The sequence below is a fragment of the Pantherophis guttatus genome, chromosome 2 (assembly GCF_059756535.1).
Source record: "Pantherophis guttatus breed Tessera chromosome 2, ASM5975653v1, whole genome shotgun sequence".
NCBI classification, from domain to species: Eukaryota; Metazoa; Chordata; class Lepidosauria; order Squamata; family Colubridae; genus Pantherophis; species Pantherophis guttatus.
In genome coordinates, this window is record NC_142064.1 from 125,461,040 (window position 1) to 125,477,382 (window position 16,343).

A 16,343-nucleotide genomic window follows, 5' to 3' on the forward strand; every position below is an offset into this window, starting at 1 on the left:
AATTCTGAAGATGAAACTTATGTTACCTGGTGACATTCAGGCACTGTCACACTCTTTACCATTCAACTCTAAGGATATAACTGGTAATCTAAAACATTGCTTTAATTCTAAAAGGGACCGGAGCTGGAATTAAATCCTGATCAAAGGCAGAAGTGCTGCTAGCAAATAGAATAGAAGACCTGAGGACATCACTGGCAGTAACATGATTGGCTGCCCTGTTTACTGCAGAACTGCCAGGAGATTTGTGTGTGAGTTCAATTTGATTCTAAAATTTCCAGTATTATAAGACTCTTACACCTGCTTTCAAATGAAATAGTCATGCAAGAAGGAATCATTGAGACGATAGACTTAAAAGCCCATAAATTAAAATTACTAAAATAAGTCAAAGCTCACAGAAGGGTGGACATGCTTTGCTTCCTTTTCCTCCAAAGGGCTTCCCATGAAATCAGTTGGGAATAAAATCCATTATCGTCTGAATAAGTAAAATTCCTTTTTTTAAAATGTACCAATATTTGGTACAGTATTTTGGATGCTACCAATTTTAAAAAAAGTTTAAAAATCCATTTAAAAACCATTCGCCTGTTATCTCCTTGTTTATTCACCAAATATTGCACTGAGCTGTGCTCCAACCACATGGTGAGAATAAGAATCATAGTTCACATCTAATGGGAGGTCATATTTGGGCACCGTGGTTGAAAAGTGGGAGGTGTGGCCGTGAGCACTGCTCAGGCTAACAGATGGATAGTGAGCCATAAAACTGTATGGTTTTTCTAGGTCTGGAGACCCGTCTTGCTTTAAGGAAAAATTTCCACTGATGCTCAGAGGAGGTGTCAAGGGACCTTCATATGCTGGAGATGCACAGTTTTGGTGATGATTGCTAAAGGAAGTATCCACCAGAGTTTTGAAAGAGGGAGGCTTTAAATGTACAAGGTGTGTCTCCATGCTTCCATAGGGCGGACTGGGCAATCCTGGAGACTGGTAAGAAAAACCATGACTGGACACAGTTGAATCAGAAACAGGGACTTTCTCCTCATGTTTCTCCAGGAACAGGGATTGTGGTCCTAGCTGGAGACAACCAGCAACCAGATTGCTGGTCGGTTGGGACAAACCTTTGCATAGCATCTCCACAAAATCTTTGCTTTCTGCAGTCTGCCCACTTTCCAGAACCTCTGACAAAGCCCAAATATAGTTCCTGGCTAGCCTCAGTGTCTCAATTTTGGACAGTTTCTGTGTTTTAGAATAGCAGGGCATCACCCGTCTCAAGTTATCAAGAGCATCATTAAGTCCGTGCATCCGTGTTCGTTCCCGAGCATTAGCTTTCACTCGGCGGGCTCTGAAGCGCTCCAGCCTTGCTTTGGTCATTTTCTTCTTCTTTGGCCCCCTTCTCTTGGGCTTCCCATTATCTTCTTCCTCTTCTTCCTCAACACTGTCATTCTCATCATTAATGCCAGAAAGCTTCTCATAGGCGGCTTGCCGGCTGTCTTTGTCCTTTGTTTCATTTTGGGCACTCAATGCTTCATTGATCCAGGATTGGGAAGATATGAGTTCAGCCATCTCTTTGGGCTTGGGGTAGAGTTTGGCCATCTCTTTACCCTGAAAAAATAACCATACAATCCATATTAATTCAATGAGACTCAGTTTTAAAACCTTAAATAAATAAAATAGGAAGTATAGATATTATTCTTTGTTATAACACATTTAGTGCATTATATAATTCACCCTTGACCTAAGCAGGGTTTTATTTTGAAGACAAGTCCTTTCCTCAAAATTACAACTCATAGAATAATAGGTCCAGCCATAACCCGAGGCCTGCATTACTTAGCAATACACAATTCTAATGTAACCCAGCAGCTACATGGTGTTGCTTAAAATGCAATGCCTCCTTGCTCTTGCTTTTGCATTTTCTAGCAGCAATATTTGCAGTACAATGACTATAGTCTGGTGTGCTACTACAGACAATAAGGGTGGTGACTTTGACAAAAATATATCTGTTTTAGGCCCAGTACTCTTCAACATCTTCATCAATGACTTGGACGAGGGGATAGATGGGGAACTTATCAAATTTGCAGATGACACCAAGTTGGCAGGAATAGCCAACACTCCAGAAGATTGGCTTAAGATACAGAAGGATCTTGACAGACTTGAACATTGGGCACTATCTAACAAAATGAAATTCAATGGTGAAAAAAGTAAGGTTCTACATTTAGGCAAGAAAAACAAAATGCACAGGTACCGTATATGTGGTACCTTGCTCAATAGTAGTAACTGTGAGAGGGATCTTGGAATCCTAGTGGACAACCATTTAAATATGAGCCAGCAGTGTGCAGCAGCTGCCAAAAAAGCCAACACAGTCCTAGGCTGCGTAAACAGAAGGATAGAATCAAGATCATGTGAAGTGTTAATACCACTTTATAATGCCTTGGTAAGACCACACTTGGAATACTGCATTCAGTTTTGGCCGCCACGATGTAGAAAAGATGTTGAGACTCTAGAAAGAGTGCAGAGAAGAGCAACAAAGATGATTAGGGGACTGGAGACTAAAACATGAAGAACGGTTGCAGGAATTGAGTATGTCTAGTTTAATGAAAAGAAGGACTAGGGGAGATATGATAGCACTGTTCCAGTATCTCAGGGGTTCCCACAAAGAAGAGGGAGTCAAGCTATTCTCCAAAGCACCTGAGGGTAGGACAAGAAACAATGGGTGGAAACTAATCAAGGAGAGAAGCAACTTAGAACTAAGGAGAAATTTCCTGACCATTAGAACAATTAATCAGTGGAAAAATTTGCCTTCAGAAGTTGTGAATGCTCTAACACTGGAAGTTTTTAAGAAGATGTTGGATAACAATTTGTCTGAAATGGTGTAGGGTTTCCTGCCTGAGCAGGGGGTTGGACTAGAAGACCTCCAGGGTCCCTTCCAATCTGTTATTCTATTCTATTCTAACTTTGTCTAGGCAAAGGGGGGCATTTTTTAAGATCCTGGGGAACAAGATAACATTCAGAAATGATTCAGGCAAATGCCTCCCTAATTCATGGGAGAGTAGAAGAAGGAGAGGAAGCATTATAGTACAATCAGAATTTTAAGATCTTGTTATTATACAGTATCCAATCTCCATAAAGTGTAGTTCTGGTCTTTCTGTGGAGTTATTTTTCTGGCCTAGTCTTCTTAATAGGGCTGACGGGCACTATGCCCATATTTGCCTTGGGTACCACAAACGGTTCTGTGATCTTTTTCTTTAGACATCAGAACTTACAGAATTGCCTTCTACTAAGCCAAATCATTACTCTATCACTCTATTTTTAGCAATGTCTGACAATCATTTCCCTGGGTTTGAGGCAACTGTTCTGCCTTCCCAACTTTTGGCTGAGAGATGGAATCTGCATGTGGGACCTATTTTCTTTCATGAGAAATCCTGAAGTTGAACTTCTCATTACTTGCCTAGAATCTGGTCTTCATTCCTAAAAGGGAAATCCACAGCCAAGCTAACATTTATTCAATTATGCTTAAAATAAAAATAGAAATAATTGGACTGGGAAACCGGCAAATCCCATGTAGGATTTCTAAGGGTTTCACATAACTTCAATAAATGGAATAGCAAGGTGGTGTACCATAGCATCGATAACTAAATTATAATGAAACTCTATCTGAAATTTTTTAAAAAAAATATTTCTGGGAAAAGAAAGGATGTGCTTTTAGACAGTTATATCTCAATTATATTTTCAGAGATTTCTAGGAAAATCTAACAAAAAAGATTGCCATGTTTCAGCTAAAATTAGCCATGACTAAGAGAAATTTTATTTATTTATTTATTTATTTATTTTTAAATTTGTATACCGCCCTTCTCCCTGAGGACTCAGGGAGGTGAACAGCCAAGTAAAAACATAAACTACAAACATTAAAATACAATTAAAAAGATATATATAAATTTGGCCCCATGATTAAAAATAATAACAAACAATTAAAAACATTTTAAAAAGTGTTAGGCCAGCCCGGCTTGCTGGAAAAAGAAGGTTTTAAGGGCACGGCGGAAGGCACTGAGGTCTTGGATTCTCCTTATCTCTGGGGGCAGCTGATTCCAGAGGGTAGGTGCCCCTCTGGAAATTAAAGCCACTTGAACAAATTAATTGGGATTTATGTGAATTCCTCAATGTTCAGGGAACAGAGCAGAGGTGGGTTTCAGCAGGTTCTGACCAGTTCTGGAGGACCGGTAGCGGAAATTTTGAGTAGTTTGGAGAACCGGTAATAAAAATTCTGACTGGCCCCGCCCCATCTATTCTCTGCTTCCCAAGTCCCAGCTGATTGGGAGGGAATGGAGATTTTACAGTAAATCCCCTTAAACTTGACTAATCTTCCATGCCTTCTGACATATTTACTCCCCACTGAGTTGTGCTTTCTACTGTTATTTTTTCTTTTACCTTTTGTCAATCTTGGGGTTCTCTCAAGCTTACTGATGCCTTCCTCTTATGTACGAATAGCACCTCTTGGCTACCTAAACATTTATATCTAGAAAAAGGAGTTTCAGCTATTTAGCATAGCAACGATTTGGAACTGGAGAAAAGTTTACATTTTAGGGAACGCTTCACTTCCATTTTTCTGTTTGCAGATCTGCTTCTAAAACCTACAAACAGGCAGCTTCTAATTTTCAAACTAGAATCCAATTTCAGTCTCTATGGAGACGAAAGAAATGGCTAGAAAGGCTGATCTGGCCCATGATTTGATGCAAGTTCCTTGAAAATCTGAGCGTTTTTCCTGGTAACCTCATTTACCTTTGATGAATAATGATTGCCACAGTAACTATGTGGGGGTGGAGGGGAAGAAGCAGCAGCCCAGGTTTCATGATAATCAACTTCTTGTCAGCTTGATGTAGTCATTTAATAAAGCTTAAGGTATAAGCAGCTTTGTTGAAAATGTGCCACCCAACTAATCAGCCGATTGGTCATCGCCACATCCAATGTAGCAAATCCCGCTTTTAATATGCCTGATGGGACTTGTAATATAGATTAGAGAGAGAATTAATATGCAACTGGCACCAAGCGGATCCTAATTATGTATTAGTTAAACATCCTGAAAGAAGGCAACGGTAAAGCACTTCTGTACTGTTGCCAAGAAAACTCCATGGATGCAGTTAACAGACCTCGACTGCGCCTTTACCTTATGAAGTAATCAGAATGTGATAATTTAGATTTACCTTAAAATACATGGGGTATCAGATACCCTGACTCTACGCAATCTGTGGCAGGATTCTCTATTCCCTCAGAGTGAGTGGGAGGATTATTGGAAAGAAGAAGAAAAAAAAAAAAACCCAGAGATTCAGATCACTGGACGATCGTGGACTGTTTAAGCCACCTCACTTGATTTTCACTGAGGATCAAATGGGATAAAGAGTTCATTCATCTAGGTTTCCTAGAAGAAATAAGGGATAAAAGTACTAACTTTGACTATTGTCTTGCCTGCTTTAATTAAAGCAGTGTCCTCGGATCAGGCTAAGGGCTGTTTATTTAGATCAGACTGGTTTTACAAAGGTATGGGATAAACATGTCCTTCTGCAATAAGTCTGAAGACTGTCTGATCTAGCAATCCAGTTACCCAATAAACCTCTTGCTGTTTTTCTGCATCTACGAGGGTGACTGGACATAACTGATATGCTTGGGATGTCTGCTGTTACGCTTGGGGTGTCCTCAGTTATACAACACTGCTGAATTTGCAGAGCAAGGCAACTGGGCCAAAGATCATGTTTAACCAATGTTTAGATTCACCCAGTGGTGAAATCCAATTTTTTTTGCTACCGGTTCTGTGGGCATGGCTTGGTGGGCATGGTGTGGCTTGGTGGGCATGCCTTGGTGGGTGTGGCAGGGGAAAGATACTGCAAAATCTCCATTCCCATCCCACTCCAGGGGAAGGATACTGCAAAATCCCCATTCCCACCCCACTCTGGGGCCAGCCAGTGGTGGTATTTGCCGATTCTCTGAACTACTCAAAATTTCTGCTACGGGTTCTCCAGAACCTGTCAGAACCTGCCAGATTTCACCCCTGGATTCACCTCCAGAAACTTGCACCAGGGCTATAAAGCACTATCCCAAACATATCAGACCCAGATGGGCAATGTGGTACAATGGTGATGTTGATCTAAAACTAAATAAATCTTCTAATTTCAACTCTTCCTTTACCCAAAGAGACTCTCTCTCAGCCCAATGGATTGATATCACTTTGGGAACTTTCTCCAGTACTTCCAACAGCTCTTGGAAGCTCTAAAAGAGATTTCTATGCAGGAAGGGCCAGAAGAAGTATGTGATGATGCAGGTTGCAATGCAAGTCCATTGCGGGATATTGCCATGCAAAACAATTCAAAAGGATGCTTTACAGGCATCCTTGACTTATAACAGTTCATTTAATGACCATTCAAAGTTACAACGGCACTGAAAAAAGGCACTCACAACTGTTTTTCACCCTTATGGCCATTGCAGCATCCCCATGGATCAAAATTGAGATGGTTGGCAACTGGTTCCTATTTATGACGGTTGCAGTGTCCCAGGGTCATGTGATGACTTTTGTGACCTTCTGGCAAGCAAAGTCAATGAGAAGATTCACTTAACAACGGTGTTACTAATTTAACAACTGCAGTGATTCACTTAACTAATATGGCAAGAAAAGTCATAAAATGGGGGATGCTAACTTAACAAAAGTTTCCCTTAGGAACATAAATTTTGGGCTCAATTGTGGTCGTAACTCAAGGACTATCTGTATTTGAAGTGTTGGCAAAGGGAAGCACTTCTCTGAAACTTTTTTCCAGTCTTTTTTATTTTTACCGTTTATATTTGATGATAGGGCTTCATTTCGTCCTTTCCCATCTTGCATTTTGAAGGCATTTATTTCATTTCTGTTCATTTGGGCTTAATGGGATGGCAAGCTGAATTAACTGGATATTCCAGCATGCCCGCTTTAATTGGGTGCAATCCTATCATTTCCACATAATGAATGAATTCCGTTTTGACTAAAGGTTTTCAATAAATCTGAGATATAGGATAGAATTCAAATTTATTATGAGAATTACGACTGAGCAGAATTTTAGCTTTCTTGGATTTGACTATTGCTGTGACTATTGCAGTCACTGCTGCAATCTATGCTAACATGATTTTCCTGGTTATGTATCACCAAAAATGACATTATTAAGCAAGAAAAACATCTGGTTGGAACCCGATGTCCCACATGTATGTGACAATTAGAGCTCCCAAATTCTCAGATCATATTCAGCACATCTGGAGAAGGCCATATAGAGAAGGCTGAAGGGGAAAAAATCATTGCTCTCTTCCATCACTACAAGCTAAGGAACATCCCCAGATTGACATTTTGCTGGAAAAAGCAACAGCTGAAAATGCAAAATAAGCAGCTCTAAGATAGATTTCCCTTTTCCATCTCAAACCTCTCAGTATGTTCCCTCCTTTGCCAGCACTGTGGTGTTGGCATTGAAAAATGGGATCCAGGATGCCTATTGGCCACAAATCCCTGATCTGTGAGCTCAGTGGCCAACATGCTTCTGTGAGTGTTTTCTGCATGTGTGAATCGATAATCTTTAACACGCAACCTCTGTTTGACAAATTTGTATCATATTTAAGCAAGTCTGATGATAGCATGCAACCACATTAGCTGGCTTGCTAACTTTAGCATCTTGAGGAGTTTCTAAGGGGAATACATTGGTAATGTTGAGCAACTAGTGGGAGGCATGGGATTACAGTCAATTTGTGATTAATTCAATCCTGATCCCCTTTGTAAACCCTTTCTATAAACTTCATTTCTCTCCTTTACATTACTTGAAATTTCAGCAGGTGGCTTCCCTGAATAGGAGGTTCTGCATGTAATTTTGGTTCAGTTTTTCAAAGGGCCCAGGGCAGCAGTGAAATCCCGCCCCCTCCCAAGTTCTATCCGGCTCGCCGAACTGGTAGCATCAATGCCGTGAGGCTCCGCCCACCTGCTGGGATGTCATTATGTCCTGTTTTTTTTTACCATCTGCGTGTACTCCCATGTGCTCCCGTTCCCAAACCGGTAGCGAAGGTAAGTGGATTTCATCATTGGCCCAGGGCCACCCACCCATTCTTGTTCTTACTTTAATGCTTTTAAATCTAGAAAGACATCACTTTCTAGATTACGAAGCATAACCTTAGCATACATAGGAACTGAACTAAATGCTGAGTAAAGGAAGACATCTGTGTCAGGACTAATGCAGTCTTCTGAGGTTACCAAATCATGCATATTTAAAACTATCAAGCTAATTCTTCGTTCTTCATTGCCCCCTTTCAAGCATTCTTTTTTGTAAATTCAACATGAAAAAAATGACCAGTGTTTAAAAGTTTTAAAAGTTTTGTTAAGCTTATCTTCAATCTATCCTTAAGTAGCTCATGGCAGGATATATATAATTCCCTCCAGTTCTGTCCCCATAATAACCCTTATCTGATATTGGTTGGCCCAAAATCATCCAATAAACTCATGACTGTGTGAATGTGAACCTGGATCTCCCTAGTCTTGGTCTAATAACTTATTGATTAGATTTAATTGGGTGCCATGCAGTGGTGGGTTTCAAAAATTTTTACTACCGGTTCTGTGGGTGTGGCTTGGTGGGCATGGCTTGGTGGGTGTGGCAGGGGAATGATACTGTAAAATCTCCATTTCCACCCCACTCTAGGGAAAGGATACTGCAAAATCCCCATTTCCTCCTGATCAGATGGGACTTGGGAGGCAGAGAATAGATGGAGATGGGGCCAGTCAGAATTTTTACTACTGGTTCTCCGAACTACTCAAAATTTCCACTACTAGTTCTCCAGAACTAGTCAGAACCTGCTGAAACCCACCTCTGGCGCCATGCTTAGAGAGGCATGGTTAACTACAACTTCCCTGGAGTAGAAGAGATTATCCTTATTTCATTTTGATAATTGGCTAATGCCTTAGGGATATTTTTCACAATTAATTATATGATCTCTGATTGACTGGGATCACCTGAGGAGGAATTTTAAAATATTTAAAATATTGATATTGTTTCCTGATTGCTTATGTGTACCCTATGACTATCATTAAGTGTTGTACCTTATGATTCTTGATGAACGTATCTTTTCTTTTATGTACACTGAGAGCATATGCACCAAGACAAATTCCTTGTGTGTCCAATCACACTTGGCCAATAAAAAATTCTATTCTATTCTATTCTAAAAGTGACAGAATAACATGGAACAGAATATTGATTTAATTGAATAGCATAACAATAAATACATAACTGCAACTGGGATAAAACTATAAATGAATAGCAAAATTCAGCATCAACGTAAACATTTTATAGACCCTACAATATATTCTAACCTGTGCCTTCAACAAAAAGTCAACAAAGAGTTCTGATTAGTCTGATCTCCAAGAAGAGCACGTGCAAGGATCAGGCACCGCAATCAAATAGGCTCTCTTCCTGATTCCATCAGATGACATTCTCTAATGGGAGAACCTGTAACATGATGTGATGGTATTGGATGCGGATATGATGGCATTGATAGATACAGTCAGGATGAAGTGTGGTTCCTCAAATAACATGGCCTGTTACCATAAAGGGCTTTTTAGATACTATAACTACCAGCATTGTGATTTGAACCCAGAAACACACTGACGATCAATGCAACTCATGGATCAGAGTTTGTACATTGATCAAGGAAACACTTGCATTGCTGCATTTTAAACCAGCTGCACTTCAAGGTCAGCCCCTTGTAAACATACTACAGCATTCCATTCAGGAGGCCCAGAAAACTTGAACCACTCAATTTTGCTGGGTTGAAGCCTGTTGTTTCCCACATTAACCTCGTGCCCACCACAGACTTCAGACAAGGAGACAGACCCTTTACAGTATCACTTGGGCAATTAGGAGTGGAGATTAAAGGGAGGGAGGGAGGGAGGGAGGGAGGGAGGGAGGGAGGGAGGGAGGAAGGAAGGAAGGAAGGAAGGAAGGAAGGAAGGAAGGAAGGAAGGAAGGAAGGAAACTAACTAGTTCACAATATGTTACTTGCTCATAGCCTCCAAACACTTGCCTCCTGATCCAGCAGGATACCCTGATCAATGGTACTGAGAGCCACTGAGAGGTCAAGAATGACAAGGATCCCTCTTTGTGGGATCAATTCACCACTACCAGAATTAGCCATACATCACCTTCTAGGAAGCTTTAGTCAACCAAGACAAATATGAATCTAATGTACAGGTGGCCAAACTAGTAATCCCAAGAACCTGATGTCCACTTCATCAGGAACAGCAAATTCCTCTGAGAGTATCAAGTCAGAATGAGCCTCAGCCATCTCCATAGGACCTGCTTCAAGCCTAGAGCCTGACTTGAAGCAAATCTGAGCAGCTTCATTTGACAGATGCTTAGCATATTCCTCATAAGGACCTTGTAAGTAAACTTCCAAGCCAGCTCTTCCTAGGAGGGCCTGGGTTACCTTGAAAAACTAAATGGCTATCCTTGGACACAATAACACCAGAGAAATACCGATGTTTTGCTGTTCTTACCACCATGAGGTAAGCCTTAGTAGCAGTTCTAACTCTGCTGAGTTGGGTTCACTCCTCATTGCTTCCAGAAGTACTGTAGCCATTTCTTCACCCACCCTATTTCATCTCCATTTTCTGAAAACCAAGGAGACTTTCAGAATTCACAGGTGAAAAGAGGCCACATGGTGTGATCTGATCCCAGACCCTGCTGCCATCTTATTCCAGGCAGCAAGTTGGGCCATGCAGCAGACCATCAGGAGCAACCCAGGCTCCCTCTTGAACCTTCTAGGGTCCATTAGGTGCCTAGAGGTGCCAATAAAACAGAGTCACCTTCCCCACAATGCAGGGAGGGGAGTGCCAGAGAACTTTAGCGCTACCAGAGAGTGAACCAAACCTGACAGAAGCCAAGGAAAGCTTCTTCCAACTCCAGATCATGTTGACACTGCTCTGAGAAGAAAACCACATCAGTCAATGTGTGACCTGGGTTAGGCCCAGGAAGTCCTGAACTGCTTCAAATTCTGACCTGGGGAAGGTCGTTTGAAGTTCTTAGGTTCATTAGCTTTGGGAACATCACTGTCAACTCATGGCATGGATTCCAGGAGCTCACAGGAGGTTGCTATGCTGCAGGGGAACTGGTACAATACTAACAATCTCAGCTTATACCAACTGCATCGGTACCAATGGGCCATTAGCAGATACAAAGAGCCACACAAATAATATAGGATTAAGGTATCTAAGAATAGGGATACTTTTTTTTTTTTTACATACGTATAAGATGAAAACGAACCTATTTTATTAACGCCAAAAAGCTACCTTTTGTATAGTTTGCACTTCTTTGCTTTGAATCAATGAGCAAATGAATGAATGTTTATAATAAAAGTTTATAATACAGTGAAGCAAAATGAAATCTTAAAATTAGTAAAAAGACAGGTTCAAAAATGAGTGTGTCTGCTGTGGCTCAGCAAAAAAGCAACTGGGTAAAACCGTGTGTGTATGTGTGTACACATACACACACACAGAGGGGAAAAAAACAAGTAATGAAAACCAACACGGTAGTTTTTGTGATTATATTTTATTCTGTACTTGAATATCAGCAAGGAGCTAAGTCACTTACTAAAACTCAACAAATTAACCCAATCTATCCAGAGTGATTTTAGAATATTTTGTCTGTCACTCGGGACAGTAGCCCTATCCTTAGGCTATGTCATACAACCTGGTTTTCAAAAGTCCCTGTTTCTAGAGTCACTTGACACGTGAGCAAATAAATAACTCCATTTTCAGCAATCTTAATTTTAATCTTAAAGGCACAATATAGCTAGATTGGAATCTTTATTGCAGTCAAGAAGCTTTCATATATATAGCAGATGATTTGTCTTTTGACAGGACAAATAAATCAAACTTTCTGTGTAGATTTTATTCACCAGAGCTGAACTCTTTTTCCTCCTACTTTTTAGAGTTAAAGATATTTGGCCATTTTTCTTAATAGTCCTGGGAGGCAGCTGAACAATACTGATGTACAGTTTATCTCCAATGTTAGTTGATGCTTACTAAGAGCATGTTTTAAGAACACAAGTTCTAATTCAATAGAAAGAACTTAAACTCCAAACAGAAAGCTACCATGTCAAATACAGCTGCATTGAATCCTCATACTCCCATGATTGATTATAGCTTTGTCAATGTTCTGTCCAAGAGTCATGCCCAACTCTATTTGCAAAAACTAGAGAATGAAATTAAGAACTTTTCATATCCCTTTACTGTAAACATACATTGATTTTAAGTCATTGTTATGGAAAACCACCAACTTGAATGTTTTGCTCGACATTTGGTAGCTTAATTACATTTGCAATTAAACAGTAAGGCTTTCTCATTTCCCCCCTCTTCTTTCCCTATTCCAAGTTATGAATTTGTTGCCGTTTGATGTGGTTTGGGATATCATTAGCACTGTGAAGTGGTATATAAGTCTAAGTGCTATTGCTATTACCTCACATAAACAGATTCTGTTTATGGTTGAATTTTAAAATCCAAATTTGTCTAAATGCAGTTCGAAAAACTAAGAAAAAGGCAAATAGTGCTAAATTTTAACTTTGTGCCAATTTCATTCCATATAAATAGAAGTACAAATTATGGTGCTGCTTTCTCTCCCTCTCTCTTTCTTAACTACATCCACACCAGTCCTACTTTCAAAAGATACATTACCAAACCATATTCAAATACCTCTATCCCACCTTAGCTTTCCAAGAATATATGAGCATTATTTAGGTATACCTGCATCTGAACTAGGATTTTTTTCCTTTTCCTTTACACTTTCATGCTAGCCTTGTTAATGCAGCTGTTCGAAGGAGAGAGATCTTTATAGTCAAAGCAATCCTTTCTCCCAGCTTCTAATTCCACTCTCTTCCTAGTGCCATGAGGTTGAAGGGTTGGGGAATATCTGATTAATATTCCTAGAGAATTGCAAGCTGTCTGTCAGTTCAATTGGGGAAGTCTGGGGAAAGCAGAGCCAGATGGGACTTGGCCAAAGGGCATGGAGAAAGGCATCATGTTTCCTCATTTGAAATAGCTGTGGGCATCTACAATTTGAGTTTTGCCCAGATCTCTTGTGTTTTCTTTTCACTGAAGCTGAGCGAGAACCATCATTCTTCCCTTCTTTTCATGTTTTTATTACCACCAATCTGTCTCTCAATCCTACTAGTTTCTGAATAAGTGGGGTACTTTTTTTTAAATGAGAGAACAAATGGCAAAGACATTATGTGGCAACTTTGCAGATTGTCAAAAGGCCAACACATCTTGAAACTATGAAATTATTGTTGCTGGCAGGGCAAGTGTTTTTGCAATGGTCCAGGCCATTTGCACTACGATGAATAGGACATTTCCCTTCCAATAAAGTGTGGATTAATGATATTGGAGGAGGAGGAGGAGGAGGAGGAGGAGGAGGAGGAGGAGGAGGAGGAGGAGGAATATAGGAGATTATCAGGAAATCTCTACAATTGCATGAGCAAGGTAATAGCAAGCTACTTCTGTAATAGTGTCAAGCAAACTCTACATATATATCCATGAAGTTGTCAAGAGTTGTTCTAATCTCAAAAGAAACTTTACCTTAATAAAAATCAGTGTAAGCCACTCCCTTTCATGACTTCCAAGAATATTAAATTCAGCAAGAACACTCACTCCTAAATTTAATTGCATCACTCTATGAAATTCTTATGCCTGGTTCAACCATAGATCCACCCATCCAATTTATGGTGAATGTAGCTCTTCAAGGTCTACAGTAATGCTTTCCTTCAGTTACCCAAGATCCTTTCAATCTGAGAATCTTAGTGAAACCCAAGCATGCACTTCATTATGGCTTCTTCCCAGTGCTGATCACATATCAAAACTGGTAAGGTTTGGAAGACACAGAAAACTCAGTGGAACACCAAAGAAATTTTCTCCAAATCTGAATAAGGAAATGGATGAAATTACTTATGGGACATACTTACTCTTCTATGCTGTTTCTCTCCTGAATACTCCTCATGTGCATGCACCTTAAAATGCTGGATTTCTGTCTCACACACAAATGTTGCTGTGGCAATTTTTGTGGGAGGTGAAATCTCTTTTTTTCAGATAAGCCACCATTAGCCAACAATTTCAACTTTATACAGTATTCATTACCCCTCCTCAGTTAAACAAGCAAGCAAGCAAACAAAAATGCCATGATTTGATTAATCCAGCCACAGATTAAAATCAAGAATTGTCCAACAGAGCTCTCTGAGTTGAATTTAAAAAGCCTTCCTCATTCTGGAAGTTGTACTTCCAACATATCTAAATATTTTTTAATTCAAAAAGACGAAAATAGAATAGCATGTATGGATGCATAACAGAGAAACCTAAAGTTATCCACTTTGCCCAGATAAATTAAGTACTTTAAAGTTAACATATAAAGAAGTAAGAATAAGAATCTCTGTTATGCATCCATACATGTTCATTCAAATCAAAAAATTATTTTCAGTATCAACTATTCTTTAGACAGCATCTTTATATAGGTTTAAGGGCAGTGTGTTTATGTGCATGTAAACAATGTGCACTAATTGATTTTAATTATAACCATTGCTGTCTGGGATAAAGTTCAAACATAATCTATTCTCTAATTTATTGAATAATGTGGATTAATTAAAAGTTAATTAACATTTAGCTTGTTTTTGTATTCACAGTCAAGATTGCTTATGGGAATGCATTAAAGCCTTTAATTACACACTATTTCGGAGGGTAAAAGGGACGCTATTAAAAGGAATTTATGCAGGCAGCAGTTTAAAACTTAGTTTAACCTACAGCCCCGTTTCAGTCAGCTGGTAGAGGAGATTTTTTGGCAATGCCTTCTAGCTGATCTCTAATGGGGGATAGTTCCATCTTTCCACCAACTTACCGTAGGGAAATCTTGATCGTGTCCCACTCACTCCGTTCTTGGAGCAGAAGCCAGCTAAGGATCTTAGACTGTTTTAGTTGTCTTCAAACATTCTTCCTCCGTGGCCCAAACTTTCAGCACCAGAGGCCGTGGCCAGCTCCTTTCCTTCCCGGTGTTATAAGTAGCAGCTGTTCCTCGCAAACTCTAGTTTTTCTTTCGTCCCTTTTCGATTTCTCCGGTTGTTCCGTTCACTGGGCTGGGGACAAAAAATAACAGCTTCGATCCTTCAGTTCAGCCCTGCCTTGGAGTTAGACACCCGCATTCACTTTCTAATGACTTTTCAGAACCACAAGTCCTCGGAGCAGCTCCTTCCTGTTTCTAGCGAACTCCTCCTTGGGATCCTGGCACTTTTGAAAGCTTTTTTTTTTTTTTAGTGTTGGCGGTTTCTGCTTGGCGGAGCCGGCTCGAGAGCTCCTCCCCTTTGGGGACAGAAGGAAGAAGACCCAGCCGGAACGACACGCCCCAGTTTGAGGGATTTTAAAAGAATCCTTCGGCGTTTTCACTAGTTTCTGGGTTCACAAAGCAGTCGGAGTTTCAAACATCCCAAACGCTGGAACTTGGAAGACGAATCATCTCAGGTTAGGGGAATGGTGGGAGTGAGTAAAGAGAGAGATGACATCTCCGCTCATACAGAGACTGTTGTGACCATCTCCTAGAAAAGCACTGGAACCAGGGGTGAAATCCAGCAGGTTCTGACAGGTTCTGGAGAACCGGTAGCGGAAATTTTGAGTAGTTCGGAGAACCAGCAAATACCACTTCTGGCTGTGGGGTGGGAATGGGGATTTTGCAGTATCCTTCCCCTGGAGTGGGGTGAGAATGGAGATTTTGCAGTTTCTTTCTCCTGCCATGTCCATCAAGCCACACCATGCCCACCAAGCCACTCCCACAGAATCGGTAGTAAAAAAATTTAGATTTCACCTCTGATTAGAACTACATGTTTGCTGATCCCTATCAGAATAAGTTTTGATGGCAGCTAGACATCAACTCAAACACCCCACCCCCTCCCACAAAATTATTTTTGGCAAAAAATAATAATTATTTAATTAACTTTAAAAATTAACAAGACTTTTTGAAAATTAGATTTCTGGGAATTGATTACTTCCCCCCAAAAAACAGAGAAGTTGCCAAAGAGGGGAGGCACTGATGGGGTGCTTCTTTGAAGCTATTTGGGAATGAGGGGGAAAGTGTTTGCATTATGAAAAGGACCAGCTTTGATATTCTTTTCATGCAAATAAGACCAAAGACTGGGTACTGACAGTCATCAGTTGGAGAAGCCAGGCAGGAAGGGGAATGGGACAACTTGACACAGCCAACTTGCTGCAGCCAATTCACCATGGCCAACTTGCGATGGCCAACTTGCCGCAGCCAACTCATCACAGCCAACTCACTGCAGGACAA

General features: G+C 40.3%; 1 protein-coding gene across 1 annotated transcript; it reads right to left on the reverse strand.

Annotated features, from left to right (window-relative positions):
• Positions 1-545: 545 nt before the first annotated feature.
• NEUROD4 (neuronal differentiation 4) lies at positions 546-15,260 on the reverse strand. The gene is made up of 2 exons (XM_034419304.2): positions 14,907-15,260; positions 546-1,593 (listed from the first exon to the last, which is right to left on the reverse strand). The coding sequence occupies exon 2, from the start codon at positions 1,582-1,584 to the stop codon at positions 595-597; it is 990 nt and encodes a 329-aa protein (XP_034275195.2). The 5' UTR covers positions 1,585-1,593; positions 14,907-15,260; the 3' UTR covers positions 546-594.
• Between the last annotated feature and the right edge of the window lie 1,083 nt (positions 15,261-16,343).

Coding starts and splice junctions, on each gene's coding strand:
- NEUROD4 (XM_034419304.2), bottom strand. CDS start 1,584: ATGGCCAAACTCTACCCCAAGCCCAAAGAGATGGCTGAACTCATATCT.